Source organism: Aethalodelphis obliquidens, unplaced genomic scaffold (assembly GCF_003676395.1).
Source record: "Aethalodelphis obliquidens isolate GAN/ISIS:26980383/991018 unplaced genomic scaffold, ASM367639v1 scaffold112, whole genome shotgun sequence".
NCBI lineage: Eukaryota > Metazoa > Chordata > Mammalia > Artiodactyla > Delphinidae > Aethalodelphis > Aethalodelphis obliquidens.
The window spans coordinates 1,645,638-1,671,479 of record NW_020838056.1 but is presented as its reverse complement, the minus strand read 5'-3'; the positions used below and the strand labels follow the sequence as shown (position 1 = coordinate 1,671,479).

The window sequence follows — 25,842 nt, the reverse complement described above, 5'->3', positions numbered from 1 at the left end:
AATGGCCATCATCAAAAAATCTACAAACGATAAATGCTGGAGAGTGTGTGGAGAAAAGGGAACCCTCTTGCACTGTTGGTGGGAATGTAAATTGATACAGCCATTATGGAGAACAGTATGGAGCTTCCTTAAAAAAACTAAAAATAGAACTACCATATGGCCCAGCAATCCCACTACTGGGCATATACTCTGAGAAAATCATAATTCAGAAAAGTCATGTACCACAATGTTCATTGCAGCACTATTTACAGTAGCCAGGACATGGAAGCAACCTAAGTGTCCACTGACAGATGAATGGATAAAGAAGATGTGGCACATATATACAATGGAGTTACTCAGCCATACAAAGAAATGAAATTGAGTTATTTGTAGTGAGGTGGATGGACCTAGAGTCTGTCATACAGAGTGAAGTAAGTCAGAAAGAGAAAAACAAATACCGTATGCTAACACATATATATGGAATCTAGAGAAACAAAAACAATGGTTCTGACGAACCTAGGGGCAAGACAGGAATAAAGACGCAGATGTAGAGAATGGACTTGAGGACACGGGGATGGGGAAGGGTAAGCTGTGACAAAGTGAGAGAGTAGCATTGACATATATACACTACCAAATATAAAATAGCTAGCTAGTGGGAAGCAGCTGCGTCACACAGGGAGATCAGCTCGGTGCTTTGTGACCACCTACAGGGGTAAGATAGGGAGAGTGGGAGGGAGATGCAAGAGGGAGGGGATATGGGGATATATGTATATATATAGCTGATTGTTATACAGCAGAAACTAACACAGCATTTTAAAGCAATTATACTCCACTAAAGATGTTAAGAAAATAATTATTCAGATAACAAAAAAAAATTGTTTGGGGTTCAGTGTAGAGGCAAAGACCTAATTTTAGAGTAAAGAGGTGCCCCCAGTGAGCCTGCACAAATAAGATGACTCAGCAGTAGGCCTGACGGCATCTGTGCCATTCAGGTGGCTTCACTATTTAGATGTTGTTCTTCAACTAGATGCCTGAAAATGTGTCTCAGGGGGCTTAATATTCTTAACCTTAAACGTAGTCATTTTATTTCTGGGAATCTAGCCTAAGGGAAAAAATTCTTAACGTGGAAAACCCTTATGCACAAAGATGTTTATCATAATTTTCTATGAAATAGTCCACAATTGGAATCAACCCAGAGGTACAACACTAGGAGCAGGTCAGTAAGTATTATATATCCACTTGATACAATATCATGTAGCCATTAGGAGTGATGCTTGAAAGTGATTGCACCAACATGAAAACAATGCTGGAGATAAAGAGTTTAGTGAAAAAAGATGCATACTTCTGTGTATAATAGGACAAAAATAACAATGTTCCCTACAAAAAGTGGGGGAAATGAGACTTAAATGAACCAATGGGTTGGCACTCGTTGTATATTTTTGATGCTGTCAGGTGATTAATCTTCTTTTATGATATTATCATATCGTTCAAATTTTCATAAATGGGAACTTGGGGGTATTGAAAACTACACAGAAACTGTAAAGGAAAAACTCAAAAGAATGAGGTGGGCAGAGAGCTGTTAGAGGTTCCTTCTGATGAGCTCCTGGCCTGGATTGTTCCCCTTCAATAACTGTTTTGCAGAATTGAGAGTCCAGAAGCAAGTGATAGCAAAGAGATGGCTCAGGAAAGGGGTCCCGGCCAGACCAGGTTGGGGTGCACATTGTTAGCAGATCACCTCCCACCCACGTCTGTGGAAATTCAGAGCAGGGCCATGTGCTTTCTTTCTGGGTTCTCCTCTGTCTGGCACATCACTGGGTCCAAGTGGGCACCAAGCAGTGTTTGCTGACTTTAGAATCAGTGGGCAGAAACTATAGCAAATTCCATCGGCCACATTACGGAATATTTACGTTATGCTTTTAGTGTGTTACCTTTGGATTTTGAGGAAAACAAGACAATTTGGCTGGAGAGGGTGTGGAGAAAAGGGAAACTTCTTACACTGTTGGTGGGAATGTAAATTGGTGCAGCCACTATGGAGAACAGTATGGAGGTTCCTCAAAAAACTAAAAATAGAATTACCATATGACCCAGCAATCCCACTCCTGGGCATATATCCAGACAAAACTATAATTCGGAAAGATACATGCATTGCATGTTCGTAGCAGCACTATTTACAATACCCAAGACATGGAAACAACCTAAATGTTCATCGACAGATGAATGGATAAAGAAGATGTGGTATTTATATATACACAATGAAATATTACTCAGCCATAAAAAGAATGAAATAATGCCATTTGCAGCATCATGGATGGACCTAGAGATGATCATACTAAGTGAAGCAAGTCAGAAAGAGAAAGACAATTACCATATGATATCACTTATATGTGGAATCTAAAATATAAAACAAATACAATGTTCATTGCAGCTCCATTTACCAGGACATGGGAACAACCTAAGTGTCCATTGACAGATGAATGGATAAAGAAGATATGGCACATATATACAATGGAATATTACTCATTCATAAAAAGGAACGAAATTGAGTTATTTGTAGTGAGGTGGATGGACCTAGAGTCTGTCATACAGAGTGAAGTAAGTCAGAAAGAGAAAAACAAATACTGTATGCTAACACATATATATGGAATCCAAAAAAAAAAAAAAAGGTTCTGAAGGACCTAGGGGCAGGACAGAAATAAACACGCAGACGTAGAGAATGGACTAGAGGACATGGGGAGGGGGAAGGGTAAGCTGGGACAAAGTGAGAGAGTAGCACGGACATATATACACTACCAGATGTAAAACAGATAGCTAGTGGGAAGTATCCGCATAGCACAGGGAGATCAGCTCGGTGCTTTGTGACCACCTAGAGGGGTGGGATAGGGAGGGTGGGAGGGAGACGCAAGAGGGAGGAGATATGGGGATATATGTACACATATAGCTGATTCACTTTGTTATACAGCAGAAACTAACACACCATTGTAAAGCAATTATACTCAAATAAAGCTGTTTAAAAAAGTTATGTTTAAAAAAATAATAAAATAATATATAACACAAATGAACTTATCTATGAAACAGAAACAAACTCACAGATATAGAGAACAGACTTGTGGTTGCCAAGGGGGAGAAGGGGCTGGGGGACAGACGGATTGGGAGTTTGGGATTAGCAGATGCAAACTGTGATATATAGGATGGATAAACAACAGTGTCCTACTATATAGCACAGGGAACTATATACAGTATCTTCTGATAAACCGCAATGGAAAAGAATATGAAAAAGAATATGTATATATATATATGTGTATAACTGAGTCACTTTGCTGTACAGCAGAAATTAATACAACATTGTAAATCAACTATACTTCGTTAAAATTTTTAAAAATGAAGACAATTTGTTTTCCATTTCTATCCAATTTGAATTAAATATCCATTGTCATTACTACTCAGTGCTAAACTACGTTCCCTGCCTTCTGTAGTCCTTCTCAAGTGCTGAACCACTTTATTTAAAATAAAGCTTAAGGGACTTCCCTGGTGGCGCAGTGGTTAAGAATCTACCTGCCAATGCGGGGGATACGGGTTCAATCCCTGATCCGGGAAGATTCCACATGCTGCGGAGCAATTAAGCTCATGTGCCACAACTACTGAGCCTGCACTCTAGAGCCTGTGCGTCACAACTACTGAAGCCCGCACGCTCTAGGGCCCGCGTGCTGCAACTACCGAGCCCACGTGCTGCAAGTACTGAAGCCTGCACGCCTAGAGCCCATGCTCTGCAACAAGAGAAGCCACTGCAATGAGAAGCCCGTGCCCCGCAACGAAGAGCAGCCCCCGCTCGCCGCAGCTAGAGAAAGTGCATGCAGCAACAAAGACCCAACACAGCCCCCCCCCACACACAAAAAAGAACAAGCTAATAAAAAAAACGAAATAAAATAAAGCTGCAGCTTTTTGGTTAGCTTCTGCTTCAGAGTTCTATAATCTTGTCTAGAGATTTCTATAGCACACCTTTAATTATCTTTGAAGTAGCTAACTTTAATTAAAGTATGTGTCTCTGAACCTCCTGCCGATGTGAAGACGTATTACTGAAGTATAGCTGGGTTGGTGAAACCCGCCAAGGAGCAGGCTAATGTTGAAGATCATTAAACAATTCCCCTCCTGCCATGGTACTGAACTGTAGATTTCTGTTTCCTTTTTTATTGCCTAGAGCAACCTTGCTCTCCTCTTCTTTCTCTATCCAATAGGACATTATCTAGGATCAAATCTCTTTTTTAATATTATTGCTTACATATGTTTGAGTATAACCGCAGTCTGAAAGGCTTAGCTGAGCACAATATTTTACTGTAAGCCTTTCCATTTGAAACTATTTTCCTTTTGAAAAATGTACACTGCAGTCCAGTTCAAGCATTTATTTCAACTTTTACTATATTGAAGCTTCAAAAAAAGAAAGAAAGAAACCTATTTATTGCACTCAGGCCTTGGGTCATTGCAGACACCACAGCATTCAAAAAGATCAGGTCACAGAGGTTTTGAAGATCATCTGGTCCAGAGGTAGAAAACTGCTGGATCAGAAGTCATCAGTAGGTCATCCCATCAGGTGATGTGGTACATTGGTGAGATAAGTGAATTCCATGGACGTGAGTCCATGGCCAAACTTTGTTTGCTGTAAATGAGTTTCTTGGTCAGCCACAACATGCTGGGGGGAGCCATGACAGTGAATCGAGTATTCTGTAAGTGATGGATAAAGGTGCAGGCATAGATGGAAAATTTATACATATGTATTCCAGGAAGGACTCACTAACCCCTCTATGACAGAAGATCTAGTGCAATCACTCTGCCACCAGGTGACTGGCTGGCTTCCCCCCATCCACAGCTCAGCACTCATCTCTGGTGTTGGGAAGATGGGTCCTCAGCAGTGATGACAGGCAGATTAGGCCTGCAAAGAGGAAGTCTGTGAGATTGGACCCATGTGTAGCCACGTTGTTGGACCCTCCTGCCATGTCCATTTTGTACAAGGGCTCACTGAATAAGCACTGGGGAAGAGGCTGCCTCACCTCCTCGGGTGTCCTCTTGTCCACCAGATTGTTGAGAACTTCCGCATAGATATTCAAATATCATCACACTCTGCTTCTCTGAGAGATCTGCACACACCTCTTCCTCAAACTTCCTTGTCATTGATCTCCCAAACCTGTTCTTTTCCCATCTGCCGTTCTGTTGGCTACTGTCCACAAATTGATGTCTGTTCCATTCTTCCAGACATCTCTCGGTCCAGACGATGTGGAAGATCAGTATACAGCTTGAAATCCTGCCCACCAGCAGGGTGACCCCTCACTGCTATCCTTCAGGGTCACCTCTGACTGGGGCTGTAATGCTACAGCTGTCCACTTCGGGCAGGTGTCAGTGATTTCTTACAGAATCATCCACAAATCCAGACTGAGGTTTTTCCTCTTATGTTGGTTGATCACCAGGAACTTTCTATGAGGACGTAGCTGTGGATTGAGGGAGAGGAGACATAGCAGCAGACATAGGAGACATGGGAGTCTGAGTCACCTGCCCATGCAACTTACACCTTCTGGAACAGATTGGGTCTAAGTTCTTATATAGCATTTCCACTTGACATTGGGTCCCTACTGTGCACGCCAAGCCTAACAAGCAGCTCAGAGCTAGCTTCTGCTGGTCACATGGTCACTTGATGTCCCCTAGTTAGGCATTCAGTACCAGGGCCTGGTGGCAAGCATGAGCTATTTCTCAAAAGGAGAATAGTTACCTGTAGAGGAGGGTGTAGTTCTGCTTTAACACACCCTTGAAAGCCTTTGAGGTGCTTCTCCTAGAGCTTCCCAGAGGTCCTGTATGGCATCTCTCTTTGCTGTGGACACTTTGATATCATTGCATCTGTTGGGTCCTGCATAAACCAAGGGACAGAGCCTCTGGTAGTGCCGCCTGGACTGCTTACATATAAACTGATACTTCTAAGTAAGTACCTGATAATAATTTGCTGTCTTTGGAAGGTAAATATTCTCTAGCTCTGGGCCCCACTCAAAACTGGATGCTTACAGTTTACATAGTAAATGGCTGACAGCAGCATACTTGTACGTTTCTATGTGTCGTCTCCAAAATGCAAAAACTCCCGCCAAGCTTCAAGCCTCTGTTTTTACTGAAAGGCTAACTGATGATTAAAATAATAACAATAACAATAAAACAACAGCTGTAGACAGTCTAGAACAACCCATCAGAGAAACAACAGGCTAAACTATGTGGTTGGGACTGAGGCTGCTGCTGGAGAGGCAGTGTGCTGATTCTGTCTCACTCTAGGGCCTGGAGGAGGCGCTGCTTAGGGCACAGATGTCTGGTCTTGGCACACCGGGCTTGAATTACAGTGGGAGCTGGTTTAGAAACTGACTTTTTACCACACGTTTGAAAAGTACCCCTCATTTGGGAGTTTACTATTTCCATACATTTCATTTCCTCTTCTTTAAGATGTTATCTCTATTTCTTTGTCTTCCTTTAGCTTATTGAGGCCATTTTGCTCTCTACTCATGTATAGACTATATCTCTGAGTTTCAAAGTCATTTATTGAGTTTTAGACATTTGGTAGGCATTTTGGATGATCTTATTTGGCACAGAATAGTTGACACTTAGTAACAGCACTGTGGCAGGACTTGGTGAAATTTGGCAAGAGTTCTTTTTGATAGGCTGCTCTCAGATCAATCAATCAACAAACAAATGTCACCAACCCACAAGTAACAGCTGAGCATGCCACTCATGACAAAGGACAAAGAAGACCAGTTCCCCCTTTACACAGTTATAGTCCAGACACCAGACCAGCCCCCATGGCAGAGCCCAGCCTAGAAGGACTCTGTGTACTGGTCTTTATTGCCAAGAGCAGTAAAGCCTGCCCCTCCTGCCAGATGCCATCTTGGGAAGGAGGAGGGAGAGGGAAGGAGCTGCCCATTTGGGAGGTGAACTTTGACCTGCCTGAACATTTTCCAAGAGGCAAGAGTTTAATCAAGGAGTAAATAGGCAGCTTTGAGTCATTTTCTCTGCTTTCTTCTCAACTTCGAGCTCCCACCTAGACAACTGCAGTGGCTTCCAGGTGACTGCCTCTGTCCCTGTTCACCTCCATCCCAGTTTCCCACCACGACCCGTGTGACCCCAGGAAAGCACAAACGCTGTTATCTCGGGTTGCTCGCCTGTTTAGGACCCTAAAGTGGCTCCCAGGGCCCTCGGGTGAAGTCCAAGCTCTTTAACAGAGCTTCACAGACTCCCTCTGCAATCCTGCAGCAGACATATTGAGTGATATGCCCATCGCTAAGGGAAGCTGCTGCCTGTGCTCCTCCCTCAGCCTGGATACCTGCCAACCCTTGCCCCACCTAAGGGCCCTGGCCGAGGCAGGACCGACACCCGGAAGTCTCTCCATCTCTGGCTCCTGCCCTCCCTCTTTCCCCTGATCCAGAGGCAGTGACTCCCAGCCCATTCCTCAGGTAGCCCTTACCACTTTGGGCCTGATTTATCCTTTATCCTTTATCGCCAGCTGTCCCAGCCTTGAAGGTGTGAACAAACAGTACTCACCCTGGGTCCTGAGATTAAGTCCCAATGTGCATGACTAGGGGAACCCTCTGAGGTTTGCATACTAAAAACCCAGGCTCTGCAGCTGTTATTTGCTTACACTGTAATTGTGCTGTTTACATATAAATTGATACTTCTAAGTAAGTACCTGATAATAATTTGCTCTCTTTGGAAGGTAAATATTCTCCTTTTCTCATCTACTATTCACTGTCTTAATCCCTGTGTTTTGAGAACAAATGGAATGGTAAATTTTAGCCTACCATGTTTGATCACAAATTTGGAATTGATGAAGTCTGAATTAGTGAAGTTTTAATGCGTATTTTTTCACAGTCTTATGTGGTCAAGTTCCAAATGCAGCCAGCTGTCAACTCTCATCTTGACACACTTTTATTACAGTCAGAAGAAGTGTACCAGACTTTTATATATAGAGGGAGCAAAGAGCATCATTATCCAGTTGAAACTGAAGAGGAAATTCTCAGTGGGCTGAAGAGCTGTGTATTTTTATCGAGTGTTCATTAGCTGTCCTCTGTGCAAGGGATCAACGTGAAAACACCCAAAGGATGGGAAGCAGACAGAGAAAAAGCGCAAAAGGCAGGAGAGGCACTGCAGGGCTTCCACTGTGACCAAAGGCTCAGAAAACAAAAGCAGGGGATTGTAGGCATTGCTCTAATTCAAGATGGCAGAGAAATGCACTGGGCTCTACTACAGACCTGTTAGTTTGGTCATTGCAGATAAGGCCAGAAAAATGCAATCAAGGTTTATAAACCAGGTCATTTATTTGCCAGTCATGTGTAATGTGTATATGTGTCTGTATTAGCCAGAGTTTCCAGAAAAACAACCAATAGGATATGTGTGTCTCTCTCTATATGTGTGTGTGTGTATATGTATAAAATAAAAAGATTTATTATAAGGAATTGGATCACATGACCATGTAGGCTCACAAATCCCAAGATATGCAGCTGGAGACCCAGGAGAGCCAGTGATAGTTACAGTCTGAGTCGGAAGCCTGAAAACCAGGAGAACCAATGGTTTAATTTCAGTGTGAAGGCCTGTACTGTAGCAGTAGTGAAGGCCCCTTTGTGAACTCTGCTGGGCATACCTGGGGCTACTGGGAAGCACATAGTAAGAGGCTGACAGCTATGTAGCTTTCAATTTAGACCAGGTTTTCTCAACCTTGGCATTACTGACATTTTGGACCAGATAATTCTTTGTTGCGGGGAGCTGTCCTGTGCATCATAGGATGTTCAGTAGCAACCCCTGGCCTCCACCCGCTAGATGCCAGTAACACACTCCTACTAGAAACAACTAAAAATTTCTCCAGATATTGCTGATTATCTCCTGGGAGGCAATATGGTGCTCAGTTGAGAACGACTGGTTTAGTCTCCAATTTTATTTCCCTTCCACCCCCCTCCTCCTGCTAACTCCTTCCACTCTGTGCTCAGGGTGTGTGTGTGCCCATCTAATACCATTTGAAATATCTCCCAATACCTGTTGCCAGCAGAGGCTGTGGCAGCAGCTCCCCCACTTTTACCATCCTTACTTCTGAAGAAGTTTCCACCAGGATCTAATAGGTAGAAAATGCCATCAACTCTCAAATGGATGGGGATAATGAGATCTCCCCACCAATTTTCAACTTCTAGAGCTGCTCTCATTTGCCAGAAATAAAATCATAGTATCACTTCTGTTTAATGGGGAAGGAAGTTTTGCCTCAAATACCATGAGCTTGGAGTCTCCATGAGGTATCAGGAGGGTCAGTGGTTCAGATGGAGGTCACAGGGGCTATAAGAGCTGATGCCTGGCAGTCTCAGGGTGATGGCATCCAGACTATAGGAAGCCATAGGTTCCCTGTGCAGCTAGGCTTGGAGCTGATCTGGCTTTTCTGCAGATCTGACCCTTTTTCTGCAAGGGTCCCTTGTAGAATTTTAGTCTGCAGAGTATGCCTGGGGACAGCCATTCATAGGCCAGAAGGAATTACTTTTGAAATTTTTTCATTCGTTTAGCAATCAAGGTTGTATTGGATTCTCTCGGCCCTTACATTTCCATATGAATTTTTGGATCAGCTTGTCAGTTCTTGCAAAAAAAGAAGCTGGGATTTTGATAAGAATTGTGTTGAATCTGTAAATCAATTTTGAAAGTTCTGCTATCTTAACATTGTCTTCCAATCCATGGGATGTGTTTCCTGTGCTTAGTGTATAAGTCTTAAACTTCTTGTGATAAAATTACTCATAAGTATTTTATTTTTTTGATGCTATTGTAAATAGAACTGGTTTCTTAATTTCATTTTTTGAAGTGTTCATTTGTAGTGTATAGAAATATGATTGATTTGTGTATACTGATCTCGCATCTTGCAACCTTGCTGATCTCAGTTTTTTGGTTTTAATTGGTTTTGTGTATGTGTATTCCTTAGAATTTTCTATATATGAGATTAATGTTTTCTCTGAATATAGATAATCCCAATTTTTCCTTCCCAATTTAGATGCTTTTTAGTTCTTTTTCCTGCCTGTTGCCCTGGCTACAACCTCCAGTACAATACTGAATAGAAATGGTAAAAGTGACAATCTTGCTGTGTTCACGACATTTGGGGGGAAAGCATCTATTCATTCACATTGAGTATGATATTGGCTGTGAGTTTTTTGTAGACAGCCTTAATCAATTCAAGAAAGCTCCCTTCTATTCCTAGTTTATTGAGTATTTATATCAGAAAGAGTATTGGATTCTATCAAATGCTTTTCTGTATTAAGATTATGTGATCTTTGTCCTTTATTCTATTAATATGCTATATCATATTCATTGATTTTCACATGTTCAACCAACCTTGCATTCCTGGCATAAATCCCACTTTGTTATGGTGTACATAATCCTTTTTTGTATGTTGCTGGATTTTGTTTGCTAATATTTTGTTGAGGATTTTTTCATCTATATTCATAAGGGATATTGGTTTATAGTTTTATTTTATTGTGATATCCTTGTCTGTTTTTTTTTTTTTTTTTTTTTTGCGGTACGCGGGCCTCTCACCATCGTGGCCTCTCCCGTTGTGGAGCACAGGCTCCGGACGCGCAGGCTCAGCGGCCATGGCTCACGCGCCCAGCCGCTCCGCGGCACGCGGGATCCTCCCGGACCGGGGCACGAACCCATGTCCGCTGCATCGGCAGGCGGACTCTCAACCGCTGCGCCACCAGGGAAGCCCTTTGTCTGTTTTTGGTATCAGGATAATACTGGCTTCTTAAAATGGGTTAAGAAGTGTTTCCTCCTATTCTATGTTTTGGGGAAGAGTTTGTGAAGGATTGGTGTTAATTTTTCTTTAAATGTTTGATAAAATTCACCAGTGAAGCCACCTAGCCCTTCGCTTTTCTTTGTGGAAGTTTTTGATTACTAATTCAATATCTTTACTAGTTATAGATATATTCAGGATGTCTATTTTGTCTTGAGTCAGTTTTTGTAGCTGTCTTTCTAGGATTTTTTTCATTTCATCTAGGTTATCTAATTTTCTGGCATGCAACTGTTCACAGCATTCCTTTATAATCCTTTTTATTTCTGTAAAGTCAATAGTGATGGCCCTCTTGCATTCCTGATTTTAGTAATTTGAATCTTTTGTTTTTTTTCTTGGTCAGCCTTGCCAAAGGTTTGTCAATTTTGTTGATCTTTTCAAAGAACTAACTTTGGGTTTTGTTGACTTCTCTCTATTGTTTTTCTATTCCATTGATTTGTCTTTATTATTTCTTTCCTTCTGCTTACTTGGGTTCAGTTTGCTTTTTTTTTTTTTTTTTCCAGTCTCTTAAGGTAGAAGGTGAGGTAATTGATTTGTGATGCTTCCTTTTTAATATAGGTGTTTATAGCTATAAATTTACCCCTAAGCACTGATTTAGCTGCATCCCATAAGTACATGTGTTTTCATTTTTATTTATCTCAAGGTATTTTCTTATTTCTCTTGACCCTTTGGTTATTTAGAGTACATTGTTTAATTTCCATATACATGTGAATGTCCCAGATTTCTTTCTGTTATTAATTTCTAATTTTCTTCCATTATAGTTAGAGAACAGATTTTATATTATTCAACTCCTTTAAATGTATTGAGATTTATTTTACAGCCTAATATATGGTCTATCTGGAGAATATTCCATGTACACTTGAGAAGAATATATGTTGTACCATCATGTAGAGTGTTCTGTAGATGTCTGTTAGATCTAGGTAGCTTATAATATGGCTTAAATCTTCTGTATCCTTGCTGATGTTTTGCTAGTTGTTCTATCTATCATTGAAGGTTGATATCGAAATCTCTAATGATTATTGCTGAATTGTCCATTTCTTCCTTTAATTCTGTCAGTCTTTGCTATAAAGACTTCCTTTAGTATTTCTTGTAAGGCAGGTCTGCTAGTGATAAAGTCTCTCTGTTTTTGCTTATCTGGAATGCCTTAATTGTCTTAATTTATCCTTCATTTTTGAAGGATACTTTTCTGGATATAGAATTTTTGGATAATAGTCCTTTCCTTTCAGTTCTTTGAATATATCATCTCAATACCTTCTGGCCTCCAAGATTCCTGATAAGAAGTCAGCAGTTGACCTTATTGAGGATCCCTCATGTGTGATGAGTCATTTTCTGTTTTACTTTCAAGATTCTGTATTTTCTTTGGCTTTTGACCATTTGACTATGATGTGTCTAGATGTGCATTCTATGAATTTATCCAACCTAGAGTTTGTTGAGCTTCTTGGATGAGCAGATTAACACTTTTCATCAAATTTGGGAAGTTATCCACCATAATTTATTCAGTATTCTTCAATTCCTTTTTCTCACTCCTGTTAATATCATTCCCAGGAGATAGAATCTAACATCCAGTATGGGTCAGGTGACACCCCTGGTCCAATCAGCTGTGCCCTGGTGGTGTGACCATGTCTCCTCTGGGCCATTCTTGTGTTCAGGTAAAGGATGAGTCTCAGAGAATGGGCTGTTCATAGCAGGAATAACACCCTTGAAGGTGAAGATCAGTGAGTCTTACAGCCCAAGCACCACTTGCTCCAAAGAAAGTCACAGTGAAAGTACATATCGGACCATTTGTGCTTTTTTTCTTTCCTTCCCAGGCAAGTTCTTTTCCTTTTTTACCCCCTGATAACAAGTGCCTTAAATGGGATAGCCCTAACATTTCGATTCCTTTGTAGGAATAAGAAATTTCTTTTCAGTTCTAGTCAAGATCTAGCCATGGTCAAAGAGGGAAGCCCTAGCAGTATTTACCCTTTATTACTCTTAGGACTTTGGATAGTCCAAGTTAATCTCTGTACTTCTCTCTTTGTATTAGGTGCATCATCATCATCATCATCATCACCACCACCACCACACACACACACACACACACACACACACTGTGTATTTGTAAAGATCCCATGCATTTGTCCTTGACTCATCTGTTCTAGGTTCCTTTCTAGAATGTCGCTTGTGTAGACATTGACCTTTCATTATGAACCTCCCATTATGTATGTATTTCATATTCTTGGAATGTCTGTTTTTTTTCATTTGCAAGCTTGTGCTTACTAGTTTCCTACAGAAGTATCTGTATCCTTCCTCTAGTTGTTCTAGCCAAGAATAGTATAAACAATTCTACCTTTATTTTGGTTTTCTATCTTTAAATTTGTTTCCATTTGCTTTCCTTTTTAAGTCATCAGCTTCTTCTAAAGCTCATATAACTCTGTAGCTTCTTATGATAATCGCATAAAAACCCCAGCTAAATCAATTCAGTAATTATATTAGAGTAGTTACTGGAATTTGTCATCATGGGATGGACTTATGGCAATAATTCCCCAATAGTCATTTCTTTGGATGTTAAGAGGCAGCTGTTATTAAAGAAAGAGGTATCTGTAGATAAATGCAATTGAGAACTACAGGGATAAACAAAATCAGACTGGTTCTTTAGTGACAGACTTCTTAGAGGTTCTGATAAGCTTATATGCACTGTGTATCCCTCAGAGGGCAATACAGTTTGAGGCATTTCTCACCTTTATTTCATCACAGAGCTCTCCTTTCTCAGATCGCTTGTGGGAACAGTGACCTGAGAAATACACATTAGGGAAATGGTGATATAATTAAATCTTGAAGTTTATTAATTTTCTCATTACTAAATTTTAAAATGTATTCTCTCTGCTACCATCTTAGTTGAGTATAAACCAGAGAAATCCAGGGGCAGGAGCACGCGTCTGGAAGTCAGAGCGTCTGAACTGGTTTTGTGTCTGGGGAATCACTTCCCTTTGGGCAATGAAAGAGTCATACTTTTGTGACCTTTGACTCATGGACATTGAGGCTTTTCCAGCCCTAACGATGCTCTTTCTCTTGTGCAGGGAATCTAATTGTGTTTCCTGTAGAAAAGGGAAGAAGCTTTTACCATTTCCCAAAAAGGGTTTCTCATTATTCTCTGTCTTATCCATTTACAGCTACTTTATTTATTTCTTTACAGAAACATTTACCCCTCTTGAGTCCTGATCATTCTTTTTAGATTTGATATGATCAGAGCTGTCACTTCTGTCTTGTACTAACTGGGCATCTTAGAATCTCATTTGGAATTCTCAGGAACCAAAAGCCAGTGAAGTGAAATGAAGGGGGCAGACATGTCACCTTCTGGGAAACTCCAAAGTGCCATTATCGCCTTTAATGGGGTGTTTGAAAGCAAGAAGTCGGTCTGCATTTTCCCTGTGCCCTCTAATTTGTTTCTCCCTGCTCATCGGGAGACTAGAAGATGGCAGCTATGAAGCTTCCCCTTTTCTGAGCAGCCTAGGGGTGGGACCTTATTTCTAATTCACTCCCTCAGACCAGCAGGTGCTCTAGGCACTCTCCCCACCCATAATGTGATTATCCCTAGCCAAATCTTTTCTCTCCTCCACAGAGGTCCCATTTTGTTCTGTATAGTTTTATCACATTTATTCCTAAAAATATATGTATTCTTGACTTTCTGCGTTTTTGAACTTTATATAAAAGGAGTCATACTGTTTGTATGCTGTACATGCATACATATGTGGCTTCTCTATATCAACAGCATGTTTTTAAGATTCATCTATGTGGAATATACCTTCAGAATGTTCTTTTTCCTTGCACTGGAGTATTCCATTGGTATGAAACAAGTATACAATATTTGTTTATCCTTCTTCCTGCTTGTGGATGTTTGGGGTGGTTTACAGGTTTTACTTATTTGTTTTATTGTATTTTTTGCTATTTTGAATGTGACTGTTACTAGTGTTCTTCTGTTAGGCTGAACTATGTGAAATAAGCATTTTTATAGGCTTCTATTTATTTCCTATGATTCAACCCGATTCCTATCTGTTGGTGCATATTTGCAAGATTATATCTGAGGAATATACCTAGGTGTGGCACAAATGCTAATTCATAAGGTACATGTATCTTCAACTTTGAAAATGATGCCTAATTGTGTTATAAAGAGATTGTACCAATTTTTACTCACTCTATCAAAATTGTCCCACCTCCTGTCAACACTTGATAAAGATAATTTTGGTGGGTGTGAAATATGGTTTTAATTGCAATTCTCTAGCTACCAATGACATTAAGCATCTTTTTATATGTGTATTTGCCATCTCTGTTTCTTATTCTGTATAAAAATGTGGAAATGACTTTGGAACTGGCTAAGGGTAGAGGGTGGAAGAGTTTTGAGGTGTATGTTAGAAAAAGCCTAGGTTGCCTTGAGGAGACTATTGGTAGAAATAGGGATGTTAAAGGTGATTATAGTGAGGTCTCAGGAAGAAAAGCGGAGGGACCTCCCTGGTGGTCCAGTGGTTAAGACTCTGCACTTCCACTGCAGGGGACACAGGTTCGATCCCTGGTGGGGGAACTAAGATCCCACATGCGGGGCGGTGTGGCCAAAAAGTAAAATAAAATAAGAAAGAAAAGAGGAGAGCTGCAGAGAAAGCGTCTCTCATGTTAGAGAACACATATATCGTCATGAACAGAACGTTGGTAGAAATGAATGTTAGAAGTACTGGTCTCAGACGGAAATGAGGAAGATGTTCTTGGAAACTGAAGGAAAGCTGTTCCTTGTTATAAAGCGGCAGAGAATTGGGTTGAATTGTGTTCTAGTGTCTTGTGGAAAGTAGAATTGTAAGTGATGATGAACTTCGATATTTAGCTGAGAAGAATTCTAAAATAAGTATTAAAGACTGGTTTGTCCTTGCTGCTATAATAAGATGTGAGACGAGAAAGGTAAATTGAAGAAGGAATTGTCACACTAAAGGAACCAGAACTTGCAGATTTGGAAAATTCTGTCTATCCATATTGCAAAAGTGAGAAAGTCTGTCTGTAGAGAGCAACAGGGGTGTGGCTGGACAACCATTTGCTAAAGAGATTAGAGTGTGGCTCACGGATCGAGTCAACCATTGCAGCAGAAGCCGGGAATAGAGACACAGTTATTCAGGACAGATCTGTAGAGAACCTCTTGTCTGATGGCTTGGCCCCTGTGAACTGCATGGGAAGCTGACAAAGTTTTTGAGAATTCGTATCAACAGAAACATTGCCAGCTTAGACTAAACAGAGACAGGACAAATGAGGGAAGGCTGCTGGATTTCTGAGAGTCTACAGGATGGGCCAGTAGAGCTATGTGCCTACAAACATGCATTATCCTTCAGGAAAAGGGAAGAATGATCCTGAAGACAAATCAGAGGTCTGCAGGGGTGCCACTGTCACCATGTCACCATGTCACCATGTCACCACTGTCACCATTCCCCTGGGGAATGGGGCTGTCCCTCCTCAATTACCAAGGGTGGGCCAAGCTGCTGTGGCTACACCCAGGGCCGAGGGGGTGGCACAGCCACCCTGGCGGGCTCAGAGGACAGAGCATGGAGCCCAAGAGGATTATCCTTGAGCCTTAAACAAACAAAACAAAACAGAAACAGGCTCATAAATACAGAGAACAAACTGGTGGTTGCTGGAGAAGAGGGGGTCGGGGGAACAGATGAAATAGGTGAAGGGAAGAAGAGGTACAAACATCCAATTATAAAATAAATTAGCCACAGGGATGTAAAGTACACACAGGGATAATAATTATTAAAAGAATAACAAATCAGAGACTATGCATGGAAAAAAGTACACATAGAGAACATGGTTAATAATACTGTAACAACTTTGTATGGTGACGAAGGTAACTGGACTCATTGTGGTGACTATTTCATAATGTGTAAAAATATCGAATCACTATGGGGTACACCTGAAACTAATACAGTACTGTATGTCAAGTATAACTTAATAAAAAAAATTCTAATGGAATTTGCCCTGCTTTCAGACTTGCTTGAGACCTAAGACTTCTTTCTCCTTTTCAATTTCTCCCAGCTAGAATGGAATGCCTATCCCATGCCTGCCTCACTGTTGTATTTTGGTAACTGGTAACTTGTCTGGTTTCACAGGTTCACAATGGGAAACGAATTTTGCCTCAGGATGAATCATACCTCAAGTCTCACCTATACCTAATTTAGATAATAATGAGATGAGAATTTGGACTTCGAGTTGATGCTGCAATAGGTTGGGACTGTGGTGGCTGTTGGGATGGGGTGAATGTAATTTACATGTAAGAAGGACAAGATATCTGGGGGAGCAAAGGGTGAAGTGTTACAGGTTGAGTTGTGTCCCCTGCCAAAGTCATACGTTGGAGTCCTAACGCCAGTAACTCAGATTGTGACTGTGTTTGGAAGATAGGACATTTAAAGAGGCAATTCAGTTGAAATGAAGGTGTTAGGGTAGACCCTAATCCAATATAATTGGTGTCCTTATAAGAAGGAAAAATTCAGACATAGATGTGCACAGAGGGAAGACCTTGTGTGAAGACACATGGAGAAGATGGCCATCTATAAGCCACAGAGAGAGGCTTCAGGAGAAGTCAACTCTGCCGACATCTTGATCTCAGACTTCTAGCCATCAAGACTGTGAGAAAATACATTTATGTTATTTAAGCCACCTAGTCTGTGGTGCTCTGTTACAGCAGCCCTAGCCGATTAATACACCTACCTAGGGGCTTCCCTGGTGGCGCAGTGGTTGAGAGTCTGCCTGTCAATGCAGGGGACACGGGTTCGTGCCCCGGTCCGGGAAGATACCACATGCCACGGAGCGGCTGGACCCGTGAGCCATGGCCCCGGAGCCTGTGCTCCGCAATGGGAGAGGCCACAACAGTGAGAGGCCCGCGTACCGCAAAAAAAAAAAAAAAAATAGTTTCCCATAATTTTTAGGTATGCACTGCTGGGAGGTGTGTCTTTGAAATATCATCTTTTCTAGTTCTGAGAAAATGTCTAAAAAGATTATTTTACTATATATATTTTTTTTGCAGAGGAGAGTTTATTGATTTCTAGTTTATATTTCATAGTCATGTGATAAAAACTTCAAGGGATATAGTATATATAGGATTTTTTTTTACATTTTTATTTATTTATTTGGCCTGACCATGCGGTTTGTGGGATCTTAGTTCCCAGACCAGGGATTGAACCCGGGCCCCCAGCAGTGAAAGCCCAGAATCTTAACCACTGGACCACCAGGGAATTCCCCTATGATTTTTTTTAAAGTATGATTTATTTTATCTTACAATTATGTGTGATATTTAAAATTTGAAACTTCAAACCACAGAACTTTAGAAGTTTTAGATATTGTCTTCTGGTGTTTTGTGGAAATCCACACCAGGTCTCATGTATGCTTCATTCTATCAAAAAGAATAATTTATCTATTTTTTTCTAATTTAAGAGTTGGGATAAATGACACCGTTGATGACCAGTCACCTTCTCTTTTTCTCCACAGTCTTGCTGAAGTTGTCTGTAAATATTTGCTGAGTATGAGAGCAGAGCAGGATACGATCTTATGTAAACACTGTGTCTAATTTTGTTTAATAACAACATTGGTTGATTTTATCCATGGAGGACTTTTATCTTGCCCTCAATTTGTGGTCTCTCCTTTGATTTCTCAGGTCTCGTTCCATTGTCTGTGTTTGGTGTTAAATCATGGGGAGGAAGCTGGACCTGTCTGGTCTGACCGATGATGAAACAGAGCATGTTCTCCAGGTGGTTCAGCGAGACTTCAATCTCCGAAAAAAAGAGGAAGAGCGGCTCAGGTGAGATGCTTCTATTTCCCACCTGGGTACAGTGAACCATATGTGGACAAGTGAAACAGGCTTCCTGAGTGTTCCTTGCTGCCAGCCCTACACTCAAAGTCTTTATGTCATGTAAACACACAGAAGAAGAATGTCCTTCCCTTGGTAGTCAGGCTGGCCAGCTTCAACACTGGGCATCACAATGTCAGCTCAGAAATGAGACTGTTCATACTCGCAGTCAAGTTTGTGTTCAGCTGCTCACCCTGTAAATTATTAGCTCTAGAATGGATGGAGTTCGTGCTGACGGTGGCTGTTTCAAGCTTGCTCCTGGCTTTAATTTTCTTGTCGGCAGGTACTACTGAAGAATAACCAAAGTGTTATATAAATAGGAGAATTAGATTCATAGCTGTACAATCTTCTGTTAGAGCTCTCAGCTACCATGGTGCAGGAAGAAAGCTCTGAAGACCTGGTACAAGGAAAGTGACCACCAGGCTGGGATGGGGTTACCTGGCTCAGCATCACCCCCTCATTTTATAGAGGGAAAAGCTGAGACCCAGAGAGGGGGGCCTTGTGACTCCTCTGCAGTTGGTATTTCCTCGTGGGATGTTCTTGGAAGTACTATTGCTGCCTAAATTTGGAAGAAGTCAGAGTGATGGAAATGCAGTCATGTGTTGGGGTTTGTGTGTTAGAACCTGATGGCAAGTCATCATGAGCTTCCCTCCTCCATAAACCTGTTTTCCCTTGGGATTCCACATGTTTGTCATGCACTGTCTCCTTCCTTAGCCACTGAGCTCAAAACCTCAGTCTTTATAATTCCTCCCCTGGCTTGGGTCCCACACAGGGCAGGGCCAGGCCCTGTTATTTCTGCCTCCTCAGCATCTCTCTCAGCCCTATCCCAGTCCAGCTTTCCTGACTTTTCATCCCAGTCATTGCAGTAACCTTCTCTATGATCCTCCTGCCTCCAGTCCTCCAGGGTGGTGCCCCATATCAGCTGTAACCATGCCCTTTCCCACTCTGCTTAAAATTGACATGGGTTGTTTTCCTTTGCCCTTGGAGTTTCTCAGACATTCTGTTTCTGTAGAATATTTACCTCCCTTACTTGTAAGTACTCTAGTGTAATTTACTTTATTTCCACCATGTTTTTTTCCCATATCATATATATTTAATATGTGCTTATTAGATGGAAGACAAGAAATCTGTTAATTAAGTAGTTACTTGACTTAAAAACCATGTGCCACAAAAAAGATATATGGATCAGTGGAACAGAATAGACAGCCCAGAAATAAACCCACACATTATGTGGGTTTAAATGTGTGAACCCACATTAATGTGTGAATAAACTTCACACATTAATTGAAGGTCAATTAATCTTCAACAAAGGAGGCAAGAATATACAATGGGAAAAAGACAGTCTCTTCAGTAAGTGGTGCTGGGAAAGTTGGACAGCCTCATGTAAATCAGTGAAGTAAGAATACACCCTCTCGCCATGCACAAAAATAAACTCAAAATGGCTTAAAGACTTAAACATAAGACATGATACCATAAAACTCCTAGAAGAGATCATAGGCAAAACATTCTCTGACATAAATCATACTAATGTTTTCTTAGGTCAGTCTCCCAATGCAATAGAAATAAAAACAAAAATAAATAAATGGGACCTACTCAAACTTACAAGCTCTTGCATGGCAAAGGAAACCTTAAACAAAATGAAAAGACAACCTACGGAATGGGAGAAAATATTTGCAAATGATGCGACTGACAAGGGCTTACTTTCCAAAATATACAAACAGCTCATACAACTCAACAACAAAAAACAAACAACCCACTTGTAAAATGGGCAGAAGACCTAAATAGACAGTTCTTCAAAGAAGAAATATAAATGGCCAATAGGCACATGAAAAGATGCTCAACATTGCTAATTATTAGAGAAGTGCAAATCAGAACCTCACACCAGGCAGAATGGCCATCATTAAAAAGTCTACAAATAACGAATGCTAGAGAGGGTGTGGAGGAATGTGAACCCTCCTACACTGTTGGTGGGAATATAAGTTGGTACAGCCACTATGGAAAACAGTATGGAGGTTCCTCAGAAAACTAAAAATACAATTACCATATGATCCAGCAATCCCACTCCTGGGCATGTATCCAGACAAAACTATAATCCAAAAGGATACATGCATGCTTATGTTCGTAGCAGCACTATTCACAATAGCCAAGACATGGAAACAACCTAAAGGTCCATTGACAGATGAATGGACAAAGAAGATGTGGTACATATATACAATGGAATACTACTCAGCCATAAAAAAGAATGAAATAATGCAGCAACATGGATGCAACTAGAGATTATCATACTAAGTGAAGTAAGTCAGAAAGAGAAAGACAAATACCATAAGATATCACTTACATGTGGAATCTAAAATATGACACAAAAGGACCTATCTATGAAATAGAAACAGACTCACAGACATAGAGAACAGATTTGTGGTTGCCAAGGGGGAGGGGGTTGGGGGGAGGGACGGAGTGGGAGGTTGGGGTTAGCAGAGGTAAGCTTTTATATATAGAATGGATGAACAACAGGGTCATACTGTATAGTACAGAGAACTATATTCAATATCCTATGATAAACCATAATGGAGGGGCTTCCCTGGTGGCACAGTGGTTAAGAATCCAGCTGCCAAGGCAGGGGACACAGGTTCAAGCCCTGGTCCGGAAAGATCCCACATGCCGCAGAGCAACTAAGCCCATGCGCCACAACTACTGAGCCTGAACTCTAGAGCCCGCGAGCCACAACTACTGAGCCTACATGCCACAACTACTGAAGCCCATGCATCTAGAGCCCATGCTCCGCAACAAGAGAAGCCACCGCAATGAGAAGCCCACACACCTCAACGAAGAGTAGCCCCTGCTCACTGCAACTAGAGAAAGCCCATGTGCAGCAACAAAGACCTAATGCAGCCAAAAATAAATAAATAAAAAGTAAATAACATTTAAAAAAAACATATGGAAAAGAATATTTTTAAAAAGAATGTATATATATGTATAACTGAATCACTTTGCTGTACAGCAGAAATTAACATGACATTGTAAATCAACTGTACTTTAATTTTAAAAAAGTCCATGTGCCAGGCACTGTTCTAGCTGTTGCTCATAACAGTGAGCAAAATAAGTCTTTGCCCCATGGAGTTTATATTCTAGAGCTGTGCTACCCATACTGTAGCGACCAACCACGTGTGGCTTCTGTGTACTTGTAATGGGGTGAGTCCGAACTGAGATGCACTGTAAGTGTAACATACACACCAGATCTCAAAAATTTAGTACCAAAACATGTAAGATATCTCATTAATAATTTTTATATTGATTACATTTTGAAGTGCCAATGTTTTAGATATACAAGCTTAAAGAAAAGATATTAAAATTAATTTTTCCTGTTTCTTTTTACTTTTTTTCGTATGGTTACTAGAAAATTTTAAATTAGACATGTCTCACCATATATTTCTATCGGCTAGTGCTGCCCTAGAGGGAGGAGAAAGAGAGGAAGTAAATAAATACAAACATATTTATATGTATTGGGTAGTGGTGAGAGCCATAAAGAAGAATAAAGCAGGGAAGGGGGACAGAGACTGGCCAGGGATGGGCAGGGTGCTCTCTTTTGAATGGGCTGGCTGGGGAAGACTTCTCTGTTGAGACTTGAGCAGAGACTTGCTGGAGGTGAGGGAGGGAGCTGGGGTGCTCTTTGGGGTAATATCAAGCAAGGTGGAGGGAACAACAAATGGCAAGTTCTGATTCAGGGATGCGCCTTTATGTTTCCAGAGGAGCTGGGAGGGAGGGAGCCAGGGGGAGTGTAGTAGAAGAACAAAGTCCAAGCCATACCCTAGGCCCAAACCACGTGTGGTAAATCCAAGCTCAAAACCACTGCAATTGTCAAACCTTTCCTTGCCTCTCTGCATTGCTTGGATTTAGGAGACATGAAAGAGTGTTCGAAGCTATGTTACAGAAAGTATTTCTGAATTCTTTAATATTTGCTTCAATGAGCATAACATGCAGAATGGAAGATTTTTATTTTAAGGTTTCAAACTGAATTGTGTTTCTGTTCTCCCGGCCAGCTGTTCCTTATTTACCTAGTTTCTCTGGTTAGGTTTTGTGAGGGTAGGTCTTGGGTGTAGAGGTTACACAGTGTTTCTAATGATCTGTTCTTCCGTGTTGACATAAAATGTAGTAAATAGTGGTGAAAATGTGAATTAAATGTCCTCAGAACATATGATGGTAAGGGAAACAGAGAGAGTGGGGCTGAAGCATTCAGCACAATGAGGAAATAAATTCATGGAAAGATAACTAGAACATATAAAAGCTGTGAACTGACACTGCCCTGGGTGCTCTGCACAGTTCATATTATTGATTCGTCATAGGAGTCCCCATAAGGAGGATCCCCATTTACATGAAAGCACCCAAACACAGAGAGGTTACAAAGCTTTCTCAGAGTCACACAGTTAATTGGGGTAGAGCCAGGATTCTGTTTCCCACAGCCTCTGAATTATACAGACTGGATTAAGCCTTTTCAAAACTGCTCTTATGTGCAGGTAGACGAGCCCTGTCCCCCACTCCCCACCTCACACCCTAACGAGCACAGTCACACCACAACTGGGTGTATCAGCTATGTATATGCATAGTCATAGGTCTTCCTATATAAAGAGACTCTGTGGACCCCATTTCACTAAGATTATGTGCATTCCCAGCACTGGGGATGTGGGGTATTGAACATTTAATCCCATTAAAGGCTATACGCATAGTAGGACTATTTGGGGGGAAGACAGAGGATTGGGTGGGCCTGAGAATAGTGGACATGCCGCCGCAGACAGAGGAGGGGGTACTTATATACAAACAAGTTCAACAGAGTGAGTGTTGATTGCATTTTCCAGGACACACCATGGTATTAAAACTATAGATGGAGCACGTTGGAGAACAAAAGACATGTTGACCCCTGCTCCTACCTCCAGGGTCTTGGGGTCTAGACGAATCAGGTAAATGTGTAGAAAATACACACTATACTTGACTAATTTTATTCTTTGTTTTTCTTTTTTATCAGATGCTTTCATGCAAACATTAAAAAACAAAATGGTAAAGACCTTACAATGAAAAGCACCAGTCCTCCGCTCCTTGTTTAATCGATTTTGTCCTTAGTTCTGCAGTCCTCCTAGCATTACCTCCATAAATCTAAAAAAATATGCTTATGTTGCTATTTCTCGATGTATAAATTTTAGATAGTCTTTCATTTCTCTGTTCTGAATGGTGGGGCTTTTGCTCACTTATTTAGACTACTTTTACCTTTTGTTTCTTGATGGTTATATTATTTGTGGTTTGGTTTTCTATTGGTCATCTTTCAAACAAACCGTATACAGAAACCTCTGGGTCTTGTTCCATCCACATTCACCATCTTGGTGAATGGCAGCACACGTATTCGTATAGCTAGTATGCATGTGGCATCCCTACTTCCCATCAACCACCCCTGCCACTTTCCATATCTCACATCTGTCCCTGCTGTACCTTCACTCTTACATATTCAAGGGCTGTTCTGCAAACATAAATTTGAGTCTTTCTTGCTTTGTTCAGAGGTTGACACTAATGTTGAAAATCAATAGGCAGCCCTTAAGTTATTATGATTGAAAATAGTGTTTGCTGCTGTCTTTTCCAGAACTTCATTGAAATCTGCAGGTGGCTCATTGGTCCCCTCCTTTTCTTTTCACTTTTATGAATTAATTACACTTTTATTTCTTCACTGTCATTTTAAAGGAGTCTTGGGAAGGAGGGGAGGACACTAAGTGCTTGTTTAGTCTGCCATCTGGAACCTATTGGCCACAGTAACTTACTTGCTGGTCAGGGCCACGGAGGAGGCTGGGGGAGGTAGAGACATGAAGGGTACTCCCTGTGTGCGAAGTGTACCCAAAGCATGCTCTGGGGTCACACAGAAGGGGATATAGGTCCTTGTACCACTGCTTAACACATCATTAGATGGAGGGAGCCTGAGCCCTAAGACACTGGATAGAGGGGAGTTTCTGATGACCAGCAGGGGACTTTGTGTCCGAATGAAATAAACTTTTGTTGGGATAAATCACTGAGGCATCAGGGTTTATTTGTTATAGCAGCATAGCCTAGTATTACATTGACTGATACAGTTTCTGGGGCCATCTGGCCCCTCGTGTAGTAGAAGACACCTGTGGAAGTATCTCCAGACTTACAGTAGAATCATAATTTATACCCTGTGATTTTATATTGTCAGGCGCATTTGCAAACTGGTTTTTAAAATGAGTGTTAATTGCATGGTACTCTGGTGTTCAGATTGAGATGTTTATGAGATAGCCACAGGCTTAAAGTTTCTCATTTAAAATGTGCTAGCCAGAAGCTAGTTAGCATCTGGGTAACTTCCAAAGATTTGCTGGTGCTCTAATGGACTTGGTCTGTGGGGGAGCAGGGGTTAGATTTGATGAAATGGTTTCCCGTAACTGTGACAGGCCATTAATTGTCAGGGTTTGCTGAACTGAGAGTGTGCTTCTGCCTGCCAAGGACTGCGGGGCCCAGGCGAGGCCAGGCCAGGGGAAGGAAGGGAGGGGAGGATGGAGAGCATGAGTGGCAGGGCACTTCCCATCTAGTCTTTCTCTGAGAGGCTCAGTGGCTGTAGCCCAGTAGCTGCAGTGTGTAAATTCCTCCTCCTTGGGCCTGCGTTAAGAGGGGGATTAATGCACTTGGAGACCTGTTTCTGTTACTCACTTGCTGACATGGCCTGTGCTCTCTCTGCCACCTCAGTGACAGGATGTGAGGGCAATCGTCCATCCCCCAAGAGTCCGGTCTAAGTGAGAAAATAACTAAGAGCTGCCAGGGGGTGTGGAAGGACCACTGCAGGAAAGCAGAGCATCTCCCCCAAACTAGAAGTGCTTTGTGTTTCTAGTCTGTTATACAGAAACTCCTCTGAGGTTTAATCACGATTTTACAAAATAAAAAGAACACAGTGCTTTTAATGAAATGAGTTAGCGATCTTCATTCAAAATTCATTTTAAACAAATTAAAATTTTATTATGAGAACTTAATTTTTCAAGAAGTTTCTTTTTCAAAAAGTAAAATGGCTTTGTTCTCAAGGTCCTTAGTTTGGACAATTAAATTGATCGAATTAATTAACAAACACTCCTGGTCATATACTTCTTTGAAGCTGGAAGTCAGATTACCTTGTCTTTACTCAGTTGGAATAAATACGCCCTGTGGTTTA

The 25,842-nt window shown here is 41.2% G+C and overlaps 1 protein-coding gene across 1 annotated transcript in view; it reads left to right on the top strand.

Annotated features, from left to right (window-relative positions):
- MYRIP (myosin VIIA and Rab interacting protein) overlaps window positions 1–25,842 on the top strand; it is a 199,527-nt gene that overhangs the window by 22,381 nt on the left and 151,304 nt on the right. Inside the window, exon 2 of the mRNA XM_027097159.1 lies at window positions 18,462–18,605. Coding sequence (XP_026952960.1) covers window positions 18,496–18,605 — 110 coding nt within the window. The 5' untranslated portion in view covers window positions 18,462–18,495. The remainder of the gene's footprint in view (window positions 1–18,461; window positions 18,606–25,842) is intronic.